The sequence below is a fragment of the Hylaeus anthracinus genome, unplaced genomic scaffold (genome assembly GCF_026225885.1).
Source record: "Hylaeus anthracinus isolate JK02 unplaced genomic scaffold, UHH_iyHylAnth1.0_haploid 12002, whole genome shotgun sequence".
Taxonomy (NCBI): Eukaryota; Metazoa; Arthropoda; class Insecta; order Hymenoptera; family Colletidae; genus Hylaeus; species Hylaeus anthracinus.
Window position 1 is genome coordinate 7,281,445 of NW_026534349.1, and position 27,135 is coordinate 7,308,579.

The 27,135-nt window shown below is 38.4% G+C and overlaps 3 protein-coding genes across 6 annotated transcripts in view; all 3 read left to right on the top strand.

Moving 5' to 3' along the window:
- The first annotated feature begins 1 nt into the window (after position 1).
- Positions 2-530, top strand: LOC128892468 (NADH dehydrogenase [ubiquinone] 1 alpha subcomplex assembly factor 3). The gene is made up of 2 exons (XM_054152911.1): positions 2-49; positions 129-530. Exons 1-2 carry the CDS (start codon positions 2-4, stop codon positions 528-530), a joined length of 450 nt encoding a protein of 149 aa, XP_054008886.1.
- A 255-nt stretch (positions 531-785) lies between these two features.
- Positions 786-6,343, top strand: LOC128891610 (protein RRP5 homolog). The gene is made up of 6 exons (XM_054151229.1): positions 786-1,179; positions 1,364-1,426; positions 1,721-2,279; positions 2,362-5,523; positions 5,603-5,768; positions 5,983-6,343. The coding sequence occupies exons 2-6, from the start codon at positions 1,364-1,366 to the stop codon at positions 6,167-6,169; spliced, it is 4,137 nt and encodes a 1,378-aa protein (XP_054007204.1). The 5' UTR covers positions 786-1,179; the 3' UTR covers positions 6,170-6,343.
- Positions 6,344-6,631: 288 nt separating this feature from the next.
- Positions 6,632-27,135, top strand: part of LOC128891613 (ubiquitin carboxyl-terminal hydrolase 2-like) — a 28,346-nt gene continuing 7,842 nt past the window's right edge. The window contains exons 1-4 of one of the 4 annotated variants that reach the window (XM_054151238.1): positions 6,632-6,868; positions 17,383-17,731; positions 19,843-19,926; positions 24,327-25,674. In XM_054151238.1, coding sequence (XP_054007213.1) covers positions 17,454-17,731; positions 19,843-19,926; positions 24,327-25,674 — 1,710 coding nt within the window. In that variant the 5' untranslated portion in view covers positions 6,632-6,868; positions 17,383-17,453. Of the gene's footprint in view, positions 6,869-15,951; positions 16,463-17,382; positions 17,732-19,842; positions 19,927-24,326; positions 25,675-27,135 lie in introns of those variants that run through there. The other 3 variants (XM_054151241.1, XM_054151239.1, XM_054151240.1) reach the window with 3 other exon arrangements.

Genomic DNA, 27,135 nt, shown 5'->3' on the forward strand with positions numbered 1-27,135 from the left:
CATGAACCTCGATGATCGTGAAAATATTTTGATAGACAAATGTACACCGGTACACGATGATTTTCTACTAAGTTTGTATAAATACTATTACGAAAATATTTGTTATCTACTGTGATGGTTTTTTTTAGATAGGATTCTTCTTTAACAATAAAACAGCAATGATGGGCCCACTTGTGATTTTTCCAAAAACTATTCTGTGTTGGAATGTTTCATCTGGAAATGATATAAACAAGGAGAGCTTGTCTTTATTTACTGCTTTAGAACCAAAGCCAGATATAGTAGTCATAGGGCTTGAAACTCAATACGAGTACAGTAAAATTGTTAAAATGAAAGAAGTGTTACACGACAAGCAAATCAATGTTGAAGTACTTCCTACAGATATTGCATGTGGTATCTATAATTTTTTATGTAATGAAGGCAGATACGTTGGGGCAGCTCTGATACCTCCATTGAGATCAGAAAATCCAATACTCAAAAGATTGAAATCTAATATGAGTACCATCCAAAAACAGAAACTAATAGAATCTTAATAATTGAATGTAAATATTGTACTGATAAGAGTATGAAAAATAAAAATTTATGTGTAAGGTTATATTAATATTGTTAAAATTTGTATAATAAAAATATAGTGATAGGTTGAATATAAAGTGAAATATAATTTTAAAAAATAAGACAACTGCTTAATTGCATGCATAGAGTTGAAATTTACAGCACAGACAACAAAAGGATTAATGCTATACCAACTTAAAATTAAAAGAATGTGTTGTTTGATTATTTTTTATCTTTTTGTCATTTTATTGATTTCATTTTTAATAATAGTATTGGTTATTAAAAAAAGCTAGACACATGAATACGTATTCTTAAATATGTATAAATAACATAAAAGTAACCTTTATAGTTATAAATTTTATAAACTTTAAATGTGAGATCAATGAGCGACCACTTTGCATGCTGCGTAAGTGTAAATGTGTTTAAAAAATTTCATACATATGTGTGCCGAATGGCGGAATACGCAAGCGCACTATGCACATATAGCACATGGTGCTGGGCAGTGTTAAGTTAACATAACTAAACATAACCTGGATACAATAAACCTGACGGTGTCTGACGATAAATTAACCATTCATAAATGTGATAAGTTTTCTGGAAATAGATAATCTTTTTAAAGAAACTGCTAAGGTAAGTTACGAGTAAACTAAAAATATTGCGATTAAATTCGTTGAAATATAAAAATTCAATATAACGTCATATACAACGATAACTATTTTTGATAATATTATATTTGTACTCTCATGTTTAATAAATTTTATAATCTTATGGCATACGGAAATGTTTGTATTGATTGTAGTTTACATTTTCATAGATGACGTTGAAAAATTTTCCAAGAGGTGGAAAGAAACTTAAAGAGAAGAAGACTTCAGATACGGTAAACATATTGTTCTGTTTTCATTTTAAAATTAATCTTTGATTAAGTTCAAATAGAAAAGTAGTTTCTATTTTAACTTCTAGTTGAACTAGATACTTAGAGCGCAAAACCATTGAGTCATTGATTTTGTTGAAACTTTGTATATTAGACTTTTATTAACAGTATATCAGAGCTTAATTTTGGAATAGGCCTCGTATGTTAACCCTTTCCACTCCAGGCTTTTTTGTCTGGTATCTACCAGCAAGTTGAAATGCTTTCTTAGCTAATTTGTAAATTATTTGTAAATTATTTTAGCTATTTCAAAAGTATGAAAAAGTTAAAAAAAAGAATCGTGAGAAGGAGAAGACAACAAAGAAGAACGAAGAAGAAGAGAACTTTGTTGCTAACACTGCAGAACGATTGACGTATGCAACGATATCCGAGGGTTTGGTAGTACTGGGATGTATTTTTGAAGTAACGGAATACGATTTGATAGTATCATTGCCAGGTGGTATAGTAGGTCGCGTTCAAGTTACGGATATTAGCGACTCGTACACAAATTTGTTACAAAGCATAATCAAATCTGAAAATGATCAGCCAAATGAATTTAAACCATTACCTGAACTGTATTCTCGCGGGGATTATGTTGTATGTTACGTAAAGACTATACAACATCAAGAACAGTGGCAAATTGTATTATCCCTTGATCCTCGACTAATAAATCAAAATGTGAATATCAATTGTTTGGAAAGTGGCTCAAAAATAATATGTACTGTTAGTAGTATAGAGGATCATGGATACATTGTAGATTTAGGGTTAACAAATGTAAGAGCATTCATACCGACCAAAGATATCAATAATAAAAAATGCTTAGGTGAGCAAAGTTTAAAATGTGTTTGTACTTTGGAAAACTAGTAATTAGTTTTGGCAGTATTTAATTTGCAAATATTATTTAGGTCTAGGTAAGCAGCTTCTATGTCACGTAAAGGAAATCAAAAGAAGCGAAAACACATCAATCATGAAATTGTCTACAAAATCAGGGTTAGTTACAGCTGTGAATGACATTGAAATCAAGTCATTGGATAATTTGATGCCAGGAATTAAATTTGATCTGTGTATAAAGAAGGTCCTCATGAATGGTTTATATGTTTCATTTGGTGAAAATAATATAGGCTACGTAAATCAAGTTTACTTAAACGATCCTTTGTCTAAATATTCAAAGGGAATGGAAGTTACTGGGACGTTACTGTATATTTTACCAACTGTGAAATTTGGATATTTCAGTTTAACAATAGGTAAACCTAAGGATAATACTGTTAAACCAGGAGATATTATAGAAGAAGCTACTGCCTTGTTTAGAGAATCTGGCGGAGTTGTGTTGCAGTTAAATAAGAGTGGAACACGGGGATTTCTTCCTTTGAAAAGAACAAACGTTGATTTTGATAGAATTATTAAGAAGTTCGAACCTGGTACCAAACATAAATGTAGAGTGTTATCTTATTGTTGGATGGATGCTACCTACGTCTGTACAATGGAAAAATCATTAATGGAACAGAGATATTTCTCGCTTTCTGACTTCAGACCAGGTGACATAGCGAATGTAAAAATTACAAATATCAACGTAGAAAACGGTTTTATCAATGTACAGGCTGGAAAGATTAAGGGACATGTTACATCGGAGCACGTATCTGACGTGGGTATAAGTGCCCTAAAGAAATTGAAAGTTGATAAGGAAGTCGAAGCAAAAGTTTTAGCTGTCAATAATGCACAAAATAAAGTGTATTTCACTTTGAAGAAGTCATTAATCAAGAGTGATTTACCCGTTCTTAGCGATATACGACAAGCGAAATGTGGATCAACGCATCATGGTACCATCATTCAATTAAAACAGAATGGGTTGTTACTAAAGTTTTTTGGTGATGTCAAAGGCTGGCTTCCGCGTACCGCGTCAGCTGTAAATTGGAATTATTCCATTGGACAAACAGTTTTGGTAAAGATTGAATCGGTGGATCAAAAATCGAGGAAGATGATGCTAAGTATACCTACTAAAGAAACGGAGGCAAAAGAAAACGCATTTGTTATTGGAGAACGCGTAGAAGGAACAATTACAGAATCATCTACTCAAGGTGTGCACTTGAGAATCAGTAAAGATGATGGACAGATTGTTAGTACTGGGTTTTTACCAGCAGGTCATATGTCACCTTGTATGGAAACTGCTGTTTTATTAGCATCGAAATGTATTCCTGGCGATACTCTAACTGCTCTGGTGTTTGCTACGATACCAAGCTTAATTCTGACTAGAACATTTTTGCCTGAAGAAAAATATAGGAATTTCGAACAACTAAAAATAGGCAATTGTATACCTTGTTCAATTAGAGACATCGAACCAACTGGCGTGAGAGTTATTTTACCAATTGCAGGCTGCGCTCCATTCGGATATGTCTCTTACAGTAATGTCAGTCATTTTAATTTATTGTACAGACATCAAATTTTATTTGCAAAAATTATCTCTATTAACAAAAAAGAGAAGCAATTAGGTTTAACACTCGCGCTAAAGAAAATTTACGATGGACTACCCGATTCTAACAGTAGAATGATGGCAGCAGTGGATACTTTGAGCTTGCACTTCAATAAATTAGCAGAACTATCGAAAAACTCGTTTTACGAGAATAAGCCAATTTCTTCGGTTACGTTAGGACAAAGACTTACTGGAAAAGTCGAAAAAATTACATCGGACGGACTTGTGATTCAATTAAAAAATAATTTGTTAGGTATAGTAAACAAGAATCATTACTCGGGAAGTTTTACTGTTGGAGATACAGTTTCTGGAACAATCATGTGGAAGAATTATGTCCACGAACTCGTTGAAATGACCATGTTACCTACGATAATGAAAAGTATAAGCGGGAAGCAGAACAAGCAATTGCAGCTTCCAGCGGGAAAAGTAATACGAGGTACAATTTTAATGGTGACAAACTGGTTTATTTTAATTGTCTTGAAAGGCCATGGTAAAGGCTCTTTGGCAGCAATGCCAGCTCGACGTCACATGAACGATATACAGCCAGATTTATCACCCTTTATCGTTCATTCAAAAATTAGATGTTACATTATATTGAATGCCAACGAATCGGATATTATGCCTATCTGTATGGTGAAATCTGCGTTTGAATCAAAGTATGACACGGTAACAAAACCAAGTAAGAACATTTTGAAGAGAAAGGGGACACTTGAGAAAAATGATCAGATGCTCGCTAAAAAGGTAAAGACAGAGGAGGTTGAGACAGAAAACGCAGTTATTGACTGCGATGAAATTTCGAACGAAATAAAAGTGAAACAGAAAAAGGGAACAAAAATGACGAAGATTAAAGAGGAGGATGTGGAATTAATTGAAAATAATGTGGAGAATCTAAACGATAATGCAAATGAGGAAAAGCCAAGAATACCGGAGTGTGGATTCTTTTGGGATGACAAGCCTAATTTAGATCTCCTTAAGAATAAAGACTCGTCTAGCGACAGCGAAGATGAAACAGAACAACCAAAGCAGAAGAAGAAAAAATTGAGCGCGGCTGAACGTCGGGAACAAGAGAGACAAAAGGAACGTGAAATTCGTCAAAGAGAAGAGGCCTTAGCCAGTAATCAATTGCCAAATTCTGTTGATCAATTCGATAGATTAGTTTTGGCAAGTCCGGATAGTTCGATAATTTGGTTACAGTACATGGCGTACCATCTGCAAACGACAGAAATTGAGAAGGCAAGGGCAGTCGCAAGAAGAGCCACTAAAACGATTAATTTTAGAGAAGAGAATGAGAGATTAAACGTGTGGAATGCCTGGTTAAATTTTGAATCGAAGTTCGGAACACCAGAATCTTTAAATGATGTTTTCCAAGAGGCTGTGAGAACCAATGATTCGTTGAAGATATATACTCACATGTTAACTGTACATATCGAGGCTGGTAGACAGATCGAATTAGAAAAGATAATCAGCACCATGCTGGGAAAATTCAAGCAGAATCCTCAAGTGTGGATCGAGTGCGGCACAGGATTATTAAAAATGGGTTTGAAAGATAAATCTAGACACACCATGCAAAGAGCTTTACAATCTTTACCAGCATCCGAGCGTACGTATACGTTAATGATAAATGCGTTAAGGTAAAATAAATATATAATAATAATACTAACATAAATTGTTGCACGCAGATGTTAACTTGATGGCAAAGTTCGCAATTTTGGAAAACAAGTTTGGAGACAAAGAAAGAGCGCAGACCTTATTCGAAGAAATTCTGTGTTCCTATCCTAAGCGTGTGGATATATGGTCATGTTACGTAGATTCTTTAATCAAATCTAATGATATTGATATCGCAAGGTAATCATTTTTCAACAAGTGTTTGTTGTATTGTTATTTTTATTGAAAGTTTCCTGAAGGGGGTTTTCTAGTCTACAGTACCCCCTTAATAAGAACTTTCTTATTTCATTATATAATATATCATTTTGCTATTTTTGAGAGCTTACAGGCCTGTTTGAGAAAAGCTGTAATAGAGTATTTATAGTATTTACATAAGGCTGTACTGTATTTACAGAAAAGTACTGGAGCGAGCAGTTGTTCAGACACTACCACCAAGAAAGATGAAGAGCATATTTAAAAAGTTCATTAGCTTTGAAGAACAACATGGTACCAGCGAAAATGTTGCTCGTGTTCAACAGATGGCTGTTGAATATGTAGAAAAACAATGTAACAAGGAATCTGGCGAAGCTAATGCGAATTAGAATTAAATGTTTTTTTATACATATTCTTGTAAACGGCTCAACAGTTTTTATGGATAGATGAGAGAATCTATGAAATATTATAAATTATAGCAAATTTCAGTTACAAGATTAACATTGAAACAGAATTAAACATACAGAAATAAAGCATCTACCCATAACGAAATATTTTCTTTGTGCATTTTGAAAAAAAAAGCTTTGTATACCCTCCGATCGGAGGTTTCATAAAACTGGGATAGTCAATTTAAATCGAAATAAGGTCCTATGATTTATATTTAATGAAAGAACAATCGAGTGAAGTTTTATTAAAATCCTACATCCACGGAACAACTACCGCAATTGTAAAACAGTCAGTGTTGGCTATCAGGTAGTTGAAATAACGCGCGTTACTGTAACGTGGCAGCACTGGTCTGTCCGTTGTTCCACCATAGTTGCACACTTCCACGCCACCCTAAGTAATCGAGATTCGAGAAATGTTCGTCTGGTCTTGTCTGCGCTAGCGCAGAATACAGCAGAATACGGTAGTCGGCGAAGCGATGACTGTCAACGCGGAAATCGGCAACCTTGTAATCGCCATATTGTTTGCACGCACGTTGCGTTAGCAAAGTCGTCAAAGTGGTGATAATCTCGTGGTGTTACAAGTGTTCGCGGCGCGGTGTTGTCCACCGGAGAAAAAAAGGAAGTGTGTCTGCCTGAAAATAGGTAAATAACTCGAGGCCACCGTCATCCAGTTTTTCTGGGGGAAAGGATAGATCGTACGGCTCGTTGCCACCGGATCATTATTTCGGCTCTAACGCGTGTAACGTGATCGACGTAAACGTGCAGTAAATCGATCGTATCCCTCGAGGTTCTCGTAGCGCATCGTTCGAGTCTCGACGAGACTCGACTGTCTCTTTACCTCAGGGCATGTCGGAAGTCCTGAATATTCGCCACGGTGACGTCACCAGAGATGGACAAAATTTCTTTCGAATAATGGATTACGAATAAAAACACTATACATGAATCGATTCGTTCCCGTTTACTCTATCGACCGAACCTTCGTGAAATGTCGTTTCGTGCTCTTAAAATTGTAATTTTTCATCGAACAAATAACGAATGGTAAGTTGTTTGTCTTTGATTCGTTCGAATATTTGTATCCGCGTAAGAATTTCGCCTATCTCTGGACGTCACCGATAGTTTCGACGGATGGTTCGCGTGTCCTACCTCCCTTATTCCGTCCCGTAACGAACCACCGTAAATTTCTCGCGTAGACGACCATACACGACGTGTTCCGTGTATACGGTACGATCAGCGAGCTGCGAACCAGTTCCTAACACCGACGTTTCGTGAAATCGTAGTCGTCGTGGTAGCAGACTCCCCTCTCCCCGACCCTCCCTCCCCCTGCGACAATCTATCAAGCGAAACCAAGTTACTTCCTCTTTCAGAAGCATCGCGCTGTTGTGAGTATTTTCTCTTCATATTCATTTCCTCGTGAATGACGCTCGCTTCGTAAGCGAATCGCGACACTCGACGATGGCTTTCCTACGAGTTTTAAGTTTGGAACGCGAGAAATGCCAAAGGCCGTCCGAATCAAAGGCGTTCTTCCCGTCTCTTTCGCTTCTTCCACTGTTCGCCTGCGCCTGTCTCCTTCTTTCTGGCCTCGTGAGCACGGGGTTAGGTTACGAATCGGAACAGCACGGTAAAAATATTCCAAGTATCGAGAAACGCTTTTCTGCGCGTTGAGTGTCCCGTGTATTCGGAAATAGGCAAAATTTGATTCGAATAATTGGCGACGAACAAGGTGTAACGCGGTGTTCTGGTTTATATTGGTTTATTCGAGTGAACGGTGTTATACAGTCTTTTTATTCGTTCGATGTGTTGAACGTAACTTACGGAAAGTGTTTCTGGTTTCTCCAAAAATTTGTAGTTACGCTCTAGTATGGGAACCGTATTGAAAATATTTAATTTCCTATGAATATTACAAAGAAAAATTCCCAAATCCTAACGCGAAAGAATTCGTTTCGCGACAAATTTTAGAATATTGTTATTTTTGAATAAAGTATCAACACTTTAACGCCCGCTCACACATGTGCGTGATGTTACCGTTATTGGATAAAAATGCGACCGTTACAGTGTTAACATAGGACTTGATACGTCCATAAATGTAGAATATCATTACAGAAAATATTTCATTGCTCGTGAATATCATTCCTAACCTCCGCCAAAAATATTTCACGAGCTTATTCTTAAAACTCCGCACCAAAGATTTCATTTCACGCGAATCTCATCTTCGAAGAAGGCGCTGAAATCAGAAACGACGATTAGGAGTATATGTTCTATTAACGAATGTTTATCGTGATTACAATTTTTGGGCCAAATTTGAAAATCACGAGTCGGTCTCGTTGTCAAATTTAGTGCGATTCAGCGTAGTGCAGTATCGCCATAAAAATAATTTGTTCCATGATTGTGGGGTAGGTATTTATTTGAATAAAACTTTGCGAGTAGGTAGTTGACCGAAAAATAGAAATTAAAATTGCTTTCGATAGATGGCGAATACACGCTCGAAAGTTCTCGAAATTTCGAGCCTTTATGGTCCTGCGTCTGAAAATTTACCGAAATCAGAAAATCTGGGCTGCAAAAGGTTAACGATGAAAACCGTGTTTCGCAAATTTTTCAATACGCATCGTACGTTTCTTTCAGAAACTAACCTAGCGATTATGGCTGCTTTGCTTTCTAAATCTCACGGTTCGAGTTTCTCGGGACTCTGTACACTTGTTCTTCTATCTTTCGTTGCGCTCTTCGATTTAGGGAAGCTCGAGATATATTGCAAAATATGAAAATCACGGTGTGTGATTCAAATTTTTTCTGATAGCAAAATGAGTTTAGTCCTTGTTTCAATGATTTTTGAAATCTATGTTACGCGCGCCCTAAAATACCTTGCAAATACATAAGAAAATATCAATTGCGAATCTTCGAGAAGTTGAAATGGAAAATACATAGATTGTTTCCAATCTGTTATTCTTTTATAACTCCGTGAAAAATTGATGAAATAATTTGAAATTTGATAGTTATTACTTAGAATATTAGGAACAAGCCCTACAAATTTCAAACTTTTATCTTAATTATTTCCTTGTGTATCAGTCCAGTGAACATGAAGCTATTTTTTCTAATTGAAATATTTTTGTAATATTATTTTATATGTTTTAAATATGAACTCGTTTAATATTTTTTATAGATGTTAAAGGAGTATGGTTATTGTGCACATGTCCAACGTGTGAGTTTTATTCAAAGAAAGCAGAAATTAAACCAGAAATGTTAAATTATAAACACATATATATATATATATATCAAACTTGCCCTAAGGCTGAAACGAGTTTTAATAACATCTTGGACGTATCGAAACACTGTTATTAAGGTCGAAACTCCAGATAATTATTACTGTTTTATTGCTATGAAATTTATACATTATACATTACATACATTATATTAATGTTTTATTGCTGTGAAGTTTATATACTTCTGTGTATAATAGAGTTACTAAGAAGGAGAAATGTCAATTCTTCGATCGCTATTAAAAAATTCATCGTCCAAATAATTTGTACAGTGATAAAATAAAATTTGCTTGTTTCGTTGAGAGTCATACGATTAAGACAATTAAAAATTTAACTTCGTTAGACATTGAACGCCCTGTCTTTTTCAGTAACAATTTGCGAACCTAAATAATTGTTAGGAAGAGAAAAATAAGTTGCAGTCTGTTTATTAGGTTGTCCCAAAAGTTTCTTTCGCTTTTCGCAAAAAATAGTTTGTGTTTTATGTTACATTACTGAATTGTGCACGATTCATTTTGCTCCATTCCTGTTACAACATGAATATATATGAAATTACATTGTCTATTTATATAAACACGACCACATCAAATAATCGAGTGCAACTCGCGAAAGAAACTTTCGGGACAACCTAATACTTAAAAATTGAATCGATGGTTCACGAATTATTACCGAAGAGACTTTATCGTAAGAAACGAATCGTATCGAAACGTTAAATCTGTAATGAAATTGAACATTTTCTTGCGCTGATAATTTCTTTTATCCAATTTCATTTCCACTGTAAGAACTGTACTGTTTATACGTCCCAACAGTAAACACACGGCGCGACTCTCGTTACGCGTCCTTCTCTTGCCCTTTGGGCTTTACTTTATTTTCACAGTTGCTTCTAGCAAGCATGGCCACGCTCGCTATATGTATATCTGTCTCGCGAGACCGGATCGAATTACGGTTTTCGTATGTTGGAGAGGCCACTTCTTTCCAGGAAGGAAAGAAGCATCGTCTTAAAATTAGCCAACAACCAGCGACGTTATCTTACGTAATACGATACAATAGACGCGGGAGAGGTGACTTCCAAAGTGATTCGCCTGCATATACATAAGCGAATTCGAATCGATTTTATTAATCGCGTTACGACGGTAGTAGCACGTGAAAAGGAACTCGTTGAAACTGAAAACCTCGATGGTACCCACCGTGCACGTGTGCTGGTTAAGCTGCGTTCTCACGTGTGCTATGCGTGACCCCGACGCAGGGCAACGCTGAAAGCGCAAAGAAACGTAGTTTACCCGTTTGCTCTCAAACTACTACTCACGGGAACCGAAAACGCTTGGCGTTGTACTCGAACTGTGGCACTTTGGTATATCAACTGTACAAAGTGTCCCAGTTGTGACGAGTACCCTAAATGTCTTCGTTGTTTTAGACGATATCGTAGAAAAATTATTCCACGAAAAATTGTTCGATTTCGAGGAGACAATATTACCATTTGCACGAAAAGTATCTCGATGTTGTATTTTTCGAAATTTCAAGGGCATCAGTGGTTTTTAAACGGAATGGAGTATTTTCGTTATTGTAGTATCGTGGCTGATGAAAAGACAAATTCAAACATGTATAATGGGTTGATCTCCAGATAACCTTGCGTGGAGTTATTCTTATGACATCAATGAGATTTGTGATTAAAATATCTAATGTTTGATTTTCAGTTAAAAAATCTGAAAAATATCCAAAAAATTTGTCATCTGATATAGGAAAAATTCGGCAGAAATCTATTTTTGTTTCTTTGTCTTGCCACATTATTGAATTCGATTTAAGGGTACATTTGACTCTCTTATTTGGCTATATCCTTTCATTGATCATGGTAGTTTTTCTTTTACTTGAAAAATTGAAGTAATTGAAATATCTATACGGCCAGAAGAAAAGGCGAGGATTCGTACACTGATTGTGTTTATCAGATTGTAACAACGACAATGATAGATACTAAATAACGAAGACAGCAGGTGTGATACGATTGTTATTCATTTTAGATCGATCCCGTTGCATAATAATTTTCAATAACGAGAATGGCACGATTGTTACATACATAATTTCGTACGTATTGTACATCGCGCTGAACATGCCGAAGATTGAACTCTTAACAGCGTCCTAGCGTAACTAATTTTATGTAGTACGTTGCACATCATTTTATATATCAAGAAATATCAATTTTTAATTTTTTGAAATATTAAAATTCATTAACAAGAACTACTAATTCTATGAATTTTTATTACTAGACTGCTGATGTTTGTGCGAAATAAAATTTTGCAAACGTACCGACGAAAACTGAACCTAAATAGGAATTTATTTTATTCTGCAAATAGTGTAACATGATGATAATATTATAATATGAATTTTACTTTCAATATTTTTAATACATTCCTTCGTACTGTACGCATTTTGTAGTTTCTTGCGCGTTCAAATTTCTTGCGAATGTATACAAACCCGCGGTCTACTTATTACTTATGTCTCGATACTTATTCGATGATCTGTACACGTGGATTTCGCGAGAGCAGATTATGTGTTTGCGCAACGTGACGTGTTTTCACTTTTACATCTTCGTGACGCTACAACATTTCTCAGCAATTCAAATCAACACCCGCAGATGGTCGATGTTAATGTCGTGCTTCGGTAATTGAAAACGTTCATGCTAATAGCGTGACGCTATGCTGATACCTTTTGTTCTGTCCGATTCTCACCTCTCCCTACCATTGCGAATCGAATAAGTAATGTTGCTTATCGTCGAATCGGTGCTCTTCTTTCGAAGCAGTAGTCGACAAACATTTTCGAAACGTTGGAAGAATTGTTATGTATTTATCTTTATTTGAAATTGTCAACTTGACCGTACGTTTGGTGTATATAATACGTTATTGTACATACGTACATATAATACGTATATATAATACGTTTTTGGCTCGTTTATACATATATTATTTATATGTTTCCACCTCCTGGGAGTGGGAGTGGGAATTATTTCAAAATCTTCAATGAAAAACCTTTTTCTCATGACATATCTTGGTTCTCCATTAATTTGATATTATTGGTGTAATTTCTTTCACAGATGTCGATTTTGAAATAATTCCTTCTCCCACCTCCGGGAGGTGAGAAGTGAAGATCAATTATGGCGTTATTGAACAGCATTTTCAAAAATATCACATACTTCTACTTTTATTTTTCTAATCTGATTCTCAATTGATCCTCAATTTTCAACAATTTTTGGGCCATTTTGATTGATGTCAATTACAGCGCCATCCGTAAACCAAAATACAAAGACTCGTAGGTCAAATTGGGGTACTTTGTTCTGGAGAATCCAAACCTGCATTAACCTCTAAGTTTTTTTATCAGCCCCCATCCCGAAGGGAGTGACTGTTAGGTTCGAGTTTGGTATCATTGAATGTCTTCAGATGAATCGTCCGCCCTGTATATACAGAAATTTAGTACAATGTAAAAAATAGTAAACGATATTATCGTTGCTGCAACGTAACGTTAAGTAAAATCGAATGCTCGCTCGTCCTATTATGCAAAAATTCACTTCTCCAAACAATTTTCTCTCCCAAGTAAGTTACCAAAGAAGTTTCATTGTATCCCAATTATACATATCTATTTAGATACCTTACCCTAGAGGTCACGAGCCTATAGTTTGGAAGACACTAGCGATGTTCGGTTCATATTAGCAAACAGTGTTTCGAATAACAAAAAAAAAAAAATGTTTTATTACGTGTAATGACGAGTACTAGTCGCGCAACGGTTGAAAATGCGATCAAATGGGACGGTTAGCTCTTGGTCTCTCGGTTTGTAACGTGGAATTAGTTACATAATTTCAATTGTGCTCTTTATGTTATTACATAACCGTGTTATCGACTTCGCCTGCGAAACGTAACAGATGACCCGTAATGTCTTGGTGTAATTAGTCGCGAAGTTTCGCCACGCACGCCGCGTAATCTTCGCTGTCTTTATCGCGCAGTAGCAACCAAAGGAACCACGGAGAAACTTTGTCGAGATAATTGCTGCAAGTTAGCGTACGAGAGAGACCACGCATTCCATAAATAGTGCGAAACGTTTTAGCAGTGGTGTTAGGATTGGCAACTTCGAAATTCATCGAATACGATACGTTCGCTGTCGACGGATCGAAGTTCATTTGAAATCGATACTTGGGGTCGATCTGTGTTAACTATTCCATTGTATTCAGAAAAACTGGTGTCGGTTGTTTTCGGGTCATCGGGGTAAAGCTTACGGTGATTGGCCGTTTATAAGCAGGAGCCACGTGGAAATAATAAATGTTCGATTCTTCTTTACTAAATCTGAAAATAAAATCGGTGTTAGCATCTGAAAAAAGGTTTAATCGTTTTAAAATGAAGAAAATTTATTGAAAAGGAATCAAGGATTTAGAAGAAATATGTATATAAAAAAAAAAATTATATAAATTATATATTTTACAAAAGACGAGGCATAGGATAAAATTGTTAAATAAAAATAGACACATTTTATTATCGAACACACGAATTTCCGAAGAAGTAACGTTTGGTCCTTGGTGCATAAAATTTGTAAAAATAGTTTCAATAAAGTGCACTATATGCAGCTAATTGTAAAATCTGTTGATAAACCATGCTCGGTAATTTATATAGTATATCTTACTTGGTGACAAATCAATAACTGAGTCCTTATCGAGTAGTAGCACATTCTGTGAATTACTTTCTATCTTATATAATCTATATCTGGCTTATCACTAATCGGTACGTCTGACTAATTACGAGTAAACTTGTTTTTAATATTTTCCATCGGTTTAGATTATTGATTTTCCAGCGACTCGGAGATAAATCGAATACTTCGTTATTTTCAATGTCATCATTTGCCATAATATTATCTGGGGCACATGCTGTTGTCCATGTTACGCTGTTACGTTATCCGTGAAGTCCAAGACGAATACGTTTTCATATTGGTTTTGCGCGTCTGATTCCGGTGAAATCTGGGATGACTGCCAAACTTGGTGAAAAATTCCGCCAGGGTGCGTCTGCTTTCTTGACGCCGGGTATTTGGCAAGATCGTGGATTTCCCTGTTTAACGTTGCATGCGCAATCGTAGTATTTTTACGTCGTTTATTCCGAAAACAGAATCGATATTATAATACTAATAACCGAGGTGGGTAAAATTCGCATCTCGATACAAATTTTGAAATAACGAGTAAAAGGCAGCTCCTTGGTTTGTTATTGGTGCGAGCGAATAAAAATAACGAATAAGTGATTATTCGAATAGAACAGCACGATTTCGATTACAAATATTAAATATTTCTTTCTTTTCTTTATCTTATCTTACATTATTAAGGAACAGAAATATTTGAAACGAAGTATCTCTATTTTTAGATGATAACCTTTTGTATCTAATATTTTATAATGCTATCGTACCATTTAATACGTTGTTTTTTTTTTGTTTCTTTTTTTTAACATACTCGTAATGTTTAATGTTCTGTTTTTATTCGAAACATGTAGCACCTTTTAATACGTATTCATAAAATTAAAACGAAATTTGTTGGCGGACCTTGGAAAACTTGTTCGAATAATCTAGAATTTTGTTTAATAAATAACAACTATTTTAATGTATCTCTCGAGCATGTTTAAACCGTACCAAAAATATTCTCAATGTTAAACGAAAATTAAATTATTTCTTCTCCGTTGAAATAAATCCCGACCGATATTTCCGGTATTCATAAAATTAAAACGAAATTTTTCGAGGGATCTTGGGAAACTTGTTCGAATAATCTAGAATTTTTTTAAATAAATAACGACTATTTTAATGTATCTCTTAAAATATTCTCAATGTTAAAACAAAAATGAAATTATTTCTTCTCCACCTTTCTTCTTCTTCTTCTCTTAAAATAAATCCCGACCGATATTTGAACTTCTAACGTGGTTACTCCCTTAAACATCGCGCTGGTGAACCATCTCAACGAACCACATTTTTCTCGGTCCAAGGTCAGTCCGTTCCTTTTTTTTAACTCGACCCGGTAACCTTTGGCATTTCTACGTTTTGCATTGCCGCTCGCCACAGAATTCGTCAGTGGACGGAAGTCGGGATAGTAGCTGGAGCGTCGACGGTCCCACGGGAATTCTTTTTAACCGACTTCGAAAAGGAGGAGGTTACTCAATTTGACATGTATATTATTGTCTTTGTCTTTCCGATGCACCGCACAATCGGCACAATAGGGCTGTATATGTTTTTTAATTCGCACGGAGCAATAAACTAATGTGTTTACGTTACAAACTCTACTCTAAATGGTTCGTCGTAAGAATCGTACAAATACTTATTGCTTCTTTACTTTTACCCACTTTTCGCATTTTTTTTTTTGTTAATTTTTTCCAATTATATCAACTAGTAAATGTTTGGACTATATCTACCGTAGAGATCGATTACAAAAGAAGAAGTTAAGAAACTAGAATTTCACGCAAAAGTTTTTTTGGGAAATTGATCGGTGTACGAATACATTCTACACCCACTGTAAATGTTGGAACAATCTGCCTGTTTCATTGTTGCTTAACGTAACGAAATGGAGGAAAAATATTTTTATTTAAACAACCGTTGCGAGTAATTGAATCGCACAGAAGAACAGTGTTAACAACACAAACTTATCGACACGTTTCGGTTCGCATAAATTTCTGTTTTGCTGAATGAAAAACCACGAATCGAGCAATTTAACGAAAAGATGGAAGAGCTTTTGACTTACTTATCTCGAAAGAGTTAGCCCTCTCCGTATTCCCGCAAGTTTGAAAAATTGCCTTTTGGTCGGGTTTTTGGCGGAAGTATCCCCCACTGTGCGCGGATAGCGTGATTCGCTCGAGAAAGCGAATCGATATCCAGTTGATCGCATAACGCAATGCAGTTCCAGTTCCAGCGTGACAGAGATATCCACTTTTTTCCCCAGTTTCGTGGGCGCGCAGTCTGGCTAGTGGAGTCTTCCGTGGCCAGTTGGGTAAGTGGAAAAAGGGGGACAAGGTGAAGTAGTACGCTCGAGTTGCAAGGTCAGCGTGAGGTCAGAACTAAAGCTGCAATGGAACTTTAGCCGATGCCACATTGCTTTCCCTCGTTATTCTCCTAAACCGTTAAGAAAATCGTTTCGTCTAGCGATATATCGATTTAACCGGTTAGTAACCGCGTTACATACACGCTCACCGTATTACGTATGTTTGAATTTGTCTTTCTATCTGCTACGATGCTACAGTAACGAAAATACCCCGTTCGTACATACTCATACATACATACTCAACGATTACCAACGGATTATCCATTTCGGGCGGGTGAAAGAAATCGAACGGCTCGAACGATTTAAGTACATTCAACGAATGAATGTGTGTGAATTCAGTGAATACGAATATGTATTCATTGAATGTACTTAAATCGTTCGAGCTGTTCGATTTCCTTCACACGCCTGAAATGGATAATCCGAGCCGCTTACTTCGGTCCGAGCTACTCGGTTCTTTCGAGCTACTCGTTTCTTCCGAGTACTTGACTCGGACCGGCCATTCGAGCCGAGTAAAACTCGGCTCGCCTTTTCCGAGTCCTCGAACAGCTCTACTCGAGACCGCTGAAAAGTAAAGTCGACGTCCGAGGGTACGATGACCCTCGCGCGTGTATCACTCCTACATTCGTAACGACGCTAACAAACATGAACCGCTTCTGAAACGTCATCTTCCGGATCACGGTCGTGATCGAAGTTCAATCACGACTGCGAATGATCTGTTAGTGATTTTTCACGCCATCCCTATCGTTGACACGGATCGTAGTCCTACTAGAGATAGAAAGCAATGAAAACAAAAAAAAAAAAAAAAAGCAAATAGTCCCGTTGAGCTTGACCCGCTAATCACCACGTACCCCGATATTGTTGGGATTCAGGAGGTCTGTAAAGAAGAAAAACAGGGAAAGAGAGTGAGAGTGAGATCGAGAGACCGGTGACCCAGGGTGCAATGTCATATCACCGTGGGGGCCAGGCGGGCGCCGTAGCAGTGTCGTACAGCACCAGTCCAATGGCGCCACACTCTCCTAGCAGACGATGTTCGAGCGGTAGTAGCGCCACCAGCAGCTCCGCGATCGGCACCTCCTCCTCCAAGCTGAACACCTACCGATCGACTGGCACCTCGTCGATCCTAGATCGGCCAACGAACTTCTACACGTCGTCGGGCAGCTCGGGGTATCGCTCGAGCTATACGTCCGAGTACAGGCGATCCTACTGCCCGTCAGGCAGGTGAGTCTATTTTTCATCGACCCTACGGGATTCTATCGGATTCCAGGGATCGGCAATTACGCTCGGACCGTCGGAAGCGCCTGCGGTAACGGTGTTTGTTTCCTTAGAGCTCTTTCACACGACGATACGCGCATGCAGGATACCGATGGCACACGTAATGTTATGGAAGCGTTCAGACGGCGATTCTCGCGAGATGCAGCATCGCGATACTGATTTTCGGTATCCGCGGTTGGTCGGCCGCCGGCAACTTTTTCTGCGTCGGGGCGACCGACGAAACATTGAGACAGATACGAGCATTCACACACGACGCTGCGCAGTATCGTCGAATTCGTTCACCTTCCTCATAAACAAATTTTAGACGTATAATAATTGAAGAATTTACATGGATCGTTACAAAGTTCTTCGAATAAAATATGAAAAGCTCCCGTTTGTTTCTTCACTTATATTATTAATAGGATGAACCCAATATTTTCTCTTAACTTTTCTCCTTTTAGTAGCTTTTTTATGTAGAAACCAAATGGATAAAGCTTCGATCTCATCCATTATTTCAGAAAAGTTTTCGCAAACTAAGAACGGGTGTTTCTCGAACGAGAAGATACGTTTAACTGAAAAACAAACGATCAACACCGAGCTACGAAATTAGTCGAATACAGTATCGCATAAGTATCTTGCTCGCAGGTACGTATGGCATACGCGTATCGTCGTGTGAAAGAGCTCTTACGCTTCACTTCCACTAGCGCTCGAGGAACGCGACTTGCGCGCAAGGGGATATACAGGGTGTCCCAGCCTTAGTGATGCAGCGCTCTAACTCCAAAACTATCGGCCGAATGGAAAATGTCAAATATGGAAATTCCATGGTAAAGCGAGGCTCATGTTTCAGCGAGAAGGAATTTTTGTTAACTTTGTTATTTAACGAGATATGATGGTCAAGTTTCGTTCTTCCAATGGAACTATTTATTTTATTTTTATACCATGCGATAGTATTCTTCAAGGCGAATTCATTAAGCTTTAATGTATTTACCAGATTTTTATTAGTTTTCAAGCTATTATAAAGCTTCGAAGTTTGCTAATTTTCAAGGAAAAATCTTGGTTTGATCCCGGTGTATCACTAAGGCTGGGACACCCTGTATTGTCTTTACAGGGGGAAAGATATTAAAAAGCTCTTTGCAATATTAAGGCGATCGCCTTGTAAGCAGAAGCAAATCGGACCAGAGATGGGCAAATTTCTTACTCAAAAATAACCAAAGAAAAAAATAATAACGGCTTAACGCATTGCGCGCCGGCTAATCCCGGCTGTCGAACGACTAAACGTCGGTAGTTGTATTGCCTACCTACAGGGATTACAGATTTAACCCTTTGTACCGTAATCGTTTTCTTAATTTGTTCTCAAACATCTTGTGATTTCGTTTTCCTGGTTTTGATATTTAATCTTGCAATTAGGCATACAGAAATTGCTGTTATTTTAATTTGGACATTTAGTCGAATACCATAACGATAAATGATGTACGTACAGCTTTCGAGGGGATACCACATTAGGTGACCTATACAAATTCTCTTAATGTTTTTTTTAACTTTAAAAACATTTTAGGTATGTTTTAATATATTTCGTCGATGCTACATTTAGCAAGTAATAGTTACAATCAAAGAAATTGAAAATACAAAAGTTGTAAAAGGAATTGGAATGATATCATGTATTATAAGATATATGTAAATTAGATATTCCAAGTAAATATTAAGTCTAGCTCACCGAATATCGAGCATTCTTTGTACGCGAATCTCGTATTTTTAGAAGTTACTCTAGACAAATATTTTGGTCGTTGTAAACAAATACCCATCTTTATTTAACGTTTTTGGATCGTAATCTCTGTGTTTGAAATGGTCCAAGCGAAGATGGATCAATAACTCAGAAGCTGCAAGTGGTAACGTTCGTTTTGGGTTGGCATTATGGAAACGAATTAATCGCTCGAGAAATTGCCAATTAGAGTGCGTTGTCACGCTTAATAGAGATACAAGTTAAAGTTAGAGGAGCCGTCGTTAGCGTGCTGCCGATCCCAGGCTTCGCGAAAATGCGCTAGAATGTAAAAATTGTTCATACTCGATCGACCCTACAGTTTCTACTCGTTAACGACGACGGGCACGGGCATCCGCAGGAACTACGTGTCGGAGTACAGCCGATCTCGCTGCTCACCCGCAAGGTGAGCAATCTTTGACGAAAAGGCACAAAGGCACCGAGGAATACCTAGCCTTCCGAGAAACAGGGCAAACTGGTCGCCAGTCTCATCCTTGTACAGTTCTTTCTAGAACCGATTTAACGTAACTATCGAAATGTCGCGTTCCAGATCGTGGATCCAGCAATATCACGTCGATCGCAATGAAAGTAACTACAGTGGGTGTAGAAAGTATTCGTACAATTCTCAAAAAATTCCCAGTATTCGATCAATTTCCAAAAAAAAAACTATGTAAAACTGTAATTTATTAACTTATTTTTTATAAACAATGGCATTCTACATATCCTTGGAAATCTCTGAATAGATAGAGTATAAAAAAAAAATAGCTATTTATGTAAGTTACGAAATTAACAAAAAAAAAAAACAATTAATCTAACATTTAACTAAATTATTAGTTATTCGAAATGGGATCTTCTTCAATTCCTCTATTGGAGGCATTTTTAACCGACTTCGAAAAGGAGGAGGTTACTCAATTCGACATGTATATATATATATTTTTTTTTAAGTAATTTCCTGAAAATTTGATGTTTTCTAATTCGTACGGAGCAATAAACTAATGTGTTTACGTTACAAACTCTACTCTAAATGGTTCGTCATAAGAATCGTCCAAATACTTATTGCTTCTATACTTGTATCAACTTTTCGCATATTTTTGGTAATTTCATAAATTATATTAACTAGTAAATGTTGTTTGGACTACACCTATCTTAGAGACTTCCGAGAACATATAAAATATCATTGATTATACAAAAAGAAGTTAAGAAAGTACAATTTCACGCAAAAGTTTTTTGGGAAACTGATCGGCGTACGAATACATTCTACACCCACTGTAGGTTGTCCGAAAAGTTTCTCTCGTTTTATTAGCACTAACACCTTGTCCTAACCGACAGTCGTGCGGCGACAAAATCGTTCGTAGCCGAGTGAGGCAAGCCGAAGCAAGAGAGTAGAGGCAGACTCGCGTTGCCGATTAGATCTTTGTCGATTAGATTTAATGCAGTCCGTGAATCGGTCGAACAAGGATAAAGCACCTTCTTTCTTTCTTTCTTTCCTTCTATCTTTGTTCGACCGATTGATGGACTGCATTAAATCTAATCGACAAAAGCATCTTAAACGTACACAACAACGTTTGCCTGGCCCCGCTCTTGTCGGCGCACGACTGTCTGTTAGGACAAGGCGTAAACGTGTCGACATTTTATGTGAACCTATCTTACCGGAACGGGTCATTTCACCTCGTGCTAAATAAATGTTGATTTTTCGACAAAAATTCTCGAACCCGTAATATTATGGCAACCATTTCAAAAAATATGGTTACGAGGGAATCGCGTTTAAAGTTTTTCATACCGAATACGATCGAAACCCAATCCTCGCTTACTTGCTTGTTGAAAATGAATGTCACTTTTGCACGTTTTGCACATTACCAACGAAGAAATTGTAGTAAAAACTGCAAAGAAATTTCAAATGCAAGATTCAAGTAAACCGTCACCCAAAGAACTCGTTCTTTCTTTCAAACTTGCAGTAACTTCGCATTTCACCATTTTCGCGGGTTTTTCTTAGTTCACATAGAAGAAAAATGTATGAAAATGAAAATTTCTTTTGCTTTTTTTTTTTTTTTTTTTTTGAGTCAAACCAAAGTTTTAATTGGGAGGTGTGCTCTACAAATGTGCGTCACAGTCGACTCAATTTGAATATTTCTTGTTGAAAAAATTTCTACAGACTGCTGAAATATGTATGAAAATCGGATAAACAGTTCGATAGAATTCATTGTTTTTTTCCATTCTAAAAAAAATTCACGAAAAACCGCTTTTTTTAGACCTCCTAATTCAGGATACCTCTTTAAGGTCCTCTTGTTAGACTATTAGGTCCATGATCGCGGCAGTCAACGTGTCGATCGACTTGGATGTTCCCTTATCGACCGAAGGCCTTGACCTCCGCGAATTCTGTTCTGCGTTGTGCAGCGAGGAATTACTTTCTCCCGGAACCATGCCTTAGGATGGCCGCAGCGCCGTTACCGCGGTTCCCCCGACTCCTACGCCCCCCAGTGTGTATATTTAAGTATCTAGTACCGTTTCCAAATCTACCGTATGCAAACGGTGTCACGCGTCTGATTTAGTAACCTCCAAACCCCGAAGAGGATCGTTCTGGCCGGCATGTAGGCCAGCGACATCGACTCGTTCGCGTAGGAAGTTCCACGACAGTTTTCCACTTTTCCGATCGACCGTCGGTGAGACGGTTGCTCGACTACCGCGGCTGTCTCGGAACGGAAGATTATTTTTGTTCGCTGGCGAAGTTGATCGACCCCGCCGTTTCATATTTCTTGAAATTTTAGTGTCGAAGCACACGTGTTGAAAAAGAACACACCAAAAAACAAAAAAAAAAAAGAAAGAAGAAAAATTCTCACCAATTTGCAATTGGCCAACCTTACGACAGCGCGTCAACTTACTAATGCGTTTCGAGTTGCATACATTTCCGTTTTCGCTTATTTGTTCTTTTTACTGGCAACGCTATGAATTAACTAATTATATTAATAATTAATCGAGTTTGACGTTTAGCGTTGATTCATAGCGGTGGCAGTCGAAAGAAAAACTGTAAATGTTAAACTGTTTGTCTATGTGTAATTTCAATTTTTTGAGCTGAGTTAGGAAATATTTAATCCCAAAAAGTGAATACTGTGATTTTTGGCGTTTGTGTGTTTTTCCCAGTTGTTGTCTTATCGCTTCTTTTTTTTCCTAGCACGTTCCATACCTAGCTGTTTGATGTTTTGATTAAAAATTATCGCACAATATTTCATTACATCATTGATCCTTAAGTAATTAGCTTGCTTTGAATTATATCTCAGTAATAGCGTGATCAAACTGGAGTGGTTAATTTAAATCGAAATAGGCTCGTATGATTCGTATTTAGTCAAAGAAAAATCAAGTGAAATTTTGTTAAAATTCTGCATTAAATAAATTCATGGAACGACTACCTGAAGTAGTTGTTCGATAGCTGTAAAACATATATACAGGGTGTCCCAATAATGTTGGAGTTCCTTGAAAGGGGTGGTTCGGGAGGTGATTTGAAACAACTTTTTCCTTAGCGAAAATGTTGTCCGACGCTTCGTTAAGGAGATATTAACAAAAAATCCCGACCAATCAGAGCGCGCGTATACCGCTGGAACGGCCGCGGGAGCGTAGGCTAAGAGCTAAGCGGCCGCGGCAATGTCCTTCGATGCACGTCGAGTCACTTGTTCGCGTACAAACGCGGCCGCTTAGCACATAGCCTTCGCTACCGCGGCAGCTCCAACGATATCCGCGCGCTCTGATTGGTCAGGGTTTTCCGTTAATATCTCCTCAACGAAGCCTCGGACAACATTTTCGCTAAGGAAAAAGTTGTTTCAAATCACCTCCCGAACCACCTCTTTCAAGGACCTCCAACATTTTTTGGACACCCTGTATATACATATATACGTTCTTTTAAGAAAAATAAAAATATTCTTGCACTCTACAAACAATGCATTTTTATACGCTATAAGTCAGAACGTTTTAAACATGTACTTTTAGTGTAATTAATTTCTAGAGTGTTACATACTTCACTATTATACCAACGCATTCCAATTGTCAGCCGCTCTCGTCTTACGTTTCTCTTTGACTTTCTTTGTCGCGCGGTAGACTTTTTATGCGGCTAATAACAAAAATCCGTTATATATCTCGAGGCTGTGCGCCGAGTCTGATTCGATGGCAACTTAACACGTTGACCGCCATGTCACCCATATATGGGTGACAGTGCTTTTTACTGAAGAAATAAAAAAATTAATTTTGAAAGTCAAACATCAAAGAAAATGAGTTCATATGAAATATTTGAATTTCGGTGAAGTTACAAAAATACGATACCACAATAAATGTTTGATTGTGTAGTCTTCAATAGTCGGTAAATAAAATTCAATCGTAGTAGAAATTTTTAAGAGTATTAGTGTGGCAGTCAACGTGTTAACGTAGTCGATCGATACATTTTATAATATCTCTAGATGTCAACGAATCCGAGACCCATACAACGGACCTCCTCCACTTTTTAATTTTGTCACCCGTCAGTCACGTGCCCCCATTAATCACCATAAATACCCCCTGCAACCAAACTGAACTCGTACGTTTTATCAGGTAACGAAGTGTGAAAAACATTTTCTCGCGACACCCTGTATCGCAGAGTTTGCGCGTGCGTGTGTTTATAAACGATTGCGTGTATGCTCGCGATGATTGCATAACACTGGGTGAGGAAAGGGCGGGTGGGGGGGGGAGGGGAGGGGAGGGGAGTGTGTGTGTAGCCCTTGGCCGCGGGCCCAGCAGCCGAATTGAAACGACGTTCGCAATATTCACATTGGACGAACTTTGCAGGTCAGTTTCGTCGTCGGCGTACAGCAATACGGGCACCGGCGTCGGCACGGGCACGAATGTGACAGCGAACGGCACCAGCGGCGGCACCAGCAACTCCCGATACGGATTGTCCACGTCGTCGTCCTCGTCCTCGATCTCCGCGTCCTCGAGGGACAGGGCGCAACAGGAGTCCTCGAGGCACGATCACCACCCACCTAGCAGCGCAGCGGATATAATCAGCAGGTACTCGCCGTCAGGTTACGTGCCCAACATACGACAGACGAGCAACACCAGCGGTGGATCGCATAATTGGAAACACCATTCGACCGGTTCCTCGTTGACGGAGCTCTTCGGCGGGGACGAGCGCGACGTCGCTGGTAGCACCAGGGATCGTCCCGAGTCCTCGTTGTCCTCGTCCTCCTCATCGTCCTCCGCCGCTGCTGGCGGTGCACTCTGGCCCAGGTCGAAGAGGGGACCACTGTCCAGCAGCACGGTGCTCACCAGCGGCCATGTACGCGCCGAGAGTGCTGCGTCGCCTGGCGAGGTAACGAACGACGAGCGCGGCACCGTCCGCGACCTAGACCAGGACGACAACGACCTAGACGATGACGAGACGGACGACGACGACGACGACGAGAACGACAACACCGACGATGATCAGCACAACAACAACGGAAATGGAAACGATACCAGCAGCCCCGAGGACGCCTGCGGATTAGGGGTAAACAACAACGATGACGACCACGACGACGACCACGACAATCTGAACAACCGCCATCACCACCAACAACGCGCCGCTCATCGTAACGACGAGGTCTCGCCCGCTAAGCATAACATCCTTTCGCCCGTCCCCGGTGGTGTTGGCGGTGCTGGTGCTGGTTTTATCGGTGTTAAGCTCCAACTGCTCGCTAACCTTGCCACTAACACGAATAACACGGAACCGATAACGGTGATCAATAACAACGATCAGGACGAGCTAGCCCAGCAGACCGTGGACGTCGACATCGAGGACACCGGCGAGGTAATGCGCGGCATCGACGACACGATCGCGTTCCTTCAAGGCGGCCACGCCGACGATCCAGACCTCGAGGACGGTGACCACCAATCGAGCTCCGCCTCAAGCGGCAGCTCGTACGTTATCGATCATAACAGATTCGGTGGCGGCGCGACGCCACCCGTCCTCCAAAACGGCGTGGCTGGAAGACCATCCGGTACCTACGGTGACGATCCAGCGGTCCCCTCCACCTCCAGGCGACCCGACGGTCATTTCTCCGGAAACACGAACGCTGTTGGTACCAATTCCACCCCGTCGACCACTCCACCATCCACGACACACCAGAGTCTCTACCGCGGGGTCGTCGAACAGTTTGTGAGTGTCCTTAACGATTACGTGAATCTTTTCGCGGATCTAGGGACTAGCTTTCGTGTAGTACCGCGATTCTTTACCGTGTCAACGTGTCTTCCCTTACCTTGGTACTATCGTCTAGCGTCTAGCTTTGAAGCTGCCGGATCGCTTTTTGGAAGTACATCGATAATTAAGGGGAGAAACTACAAGTAGAAGGTTGAAAATTCTGCCATTTTGAATGTTGCAACTCTGATTTCTGATTCGTAATGTGGCAGCCCGAATGAATCATAAGTACTGAAATTCATGAGAATCCGAAAACTTTTTTAAATTTTTGGACAGAGTTTTGGTGATTTGGATCACTGTGCATCGGTTGATACATACAGTGGGTGCAGAAAGTATTCGTACACCGATCAATTTTTTAAAAAACTATGTAAGATTCTAATTTATTAACTTATATTTTATAAACAATGGCATTCTACATATTTTTGGAAATCTCTAGAATAGATAGAGTATTAAAAAAATAGCTATTTATGTAAGTTACGAAATTAACAAAGAAAACAATTAATCTAACAATTAACTAAATTATTAATTATTCGAAATAGGATCTTCTTCAATTTCTCTATTAGAGCCATTTTTAAAAGCACTTTCCTGGAAATTTGATGGTTTCTAATTCGAACGGAGCAATAAACTAACGTGTTTACTTTTCGCATTTTCTTTTTGTTAATTTCACAAATTATATTAATTAGTAAATGTTGTTTATACCATATCTATCTTCGAGACTTCCGAGAATATGTAAAATATCATTGATTGTACAAAAAGAATTTAAGAAACTACAATTTCACGCAAAAGTTTTTTGGGAAATTGATCAGTGTACGAATACATTCTACACCCACTGTATTTGGTTTCGCAACGTGTCGTTACGTGGAGAGGTAGACTGGAACATCGTTGAAAAGTCTGTGGTAACGTTATCACCATTTTGTTCCCCTAATCTCTGTAAAGTTTTTCGTGACGGCAGGAAGCAGGGATATGCAGGTGCGGTGTAAGATCTAACAAGGGAAGGCTCAGAAGTGATACTCACCGATTGGAATGAAATTTGGTAGAGTGATAGATCTATCGGGTTGTCCGGAAAGTCCATGTCGATTTTTGGTGGTACAGGTCTGAATATATCGAAGTGATTGAATGCAAATAACATATATACATTCCTTAAAAGGTGGAAAGGTTATGGAATAAAATGGCACCTATGTAATTCAATAAATATATATTAAAATTCAAACATGTTTTTCAATGTTTCTTAGAAATTGCCACGAACTTTCTGGACAACCTAATATATCTAGAATAAGCGTAACTGTAATATTAGCCGCAGATGGCCAGCCATTTTTGAGAAAAGTTAGTTTAAATATGTAGTAAAAGCCCATAGCGGGATGCATTCCTGTTAATACAATTTCAAGCGGTATAGGGCAGCGGCATACTGGCTAGCATACCGTC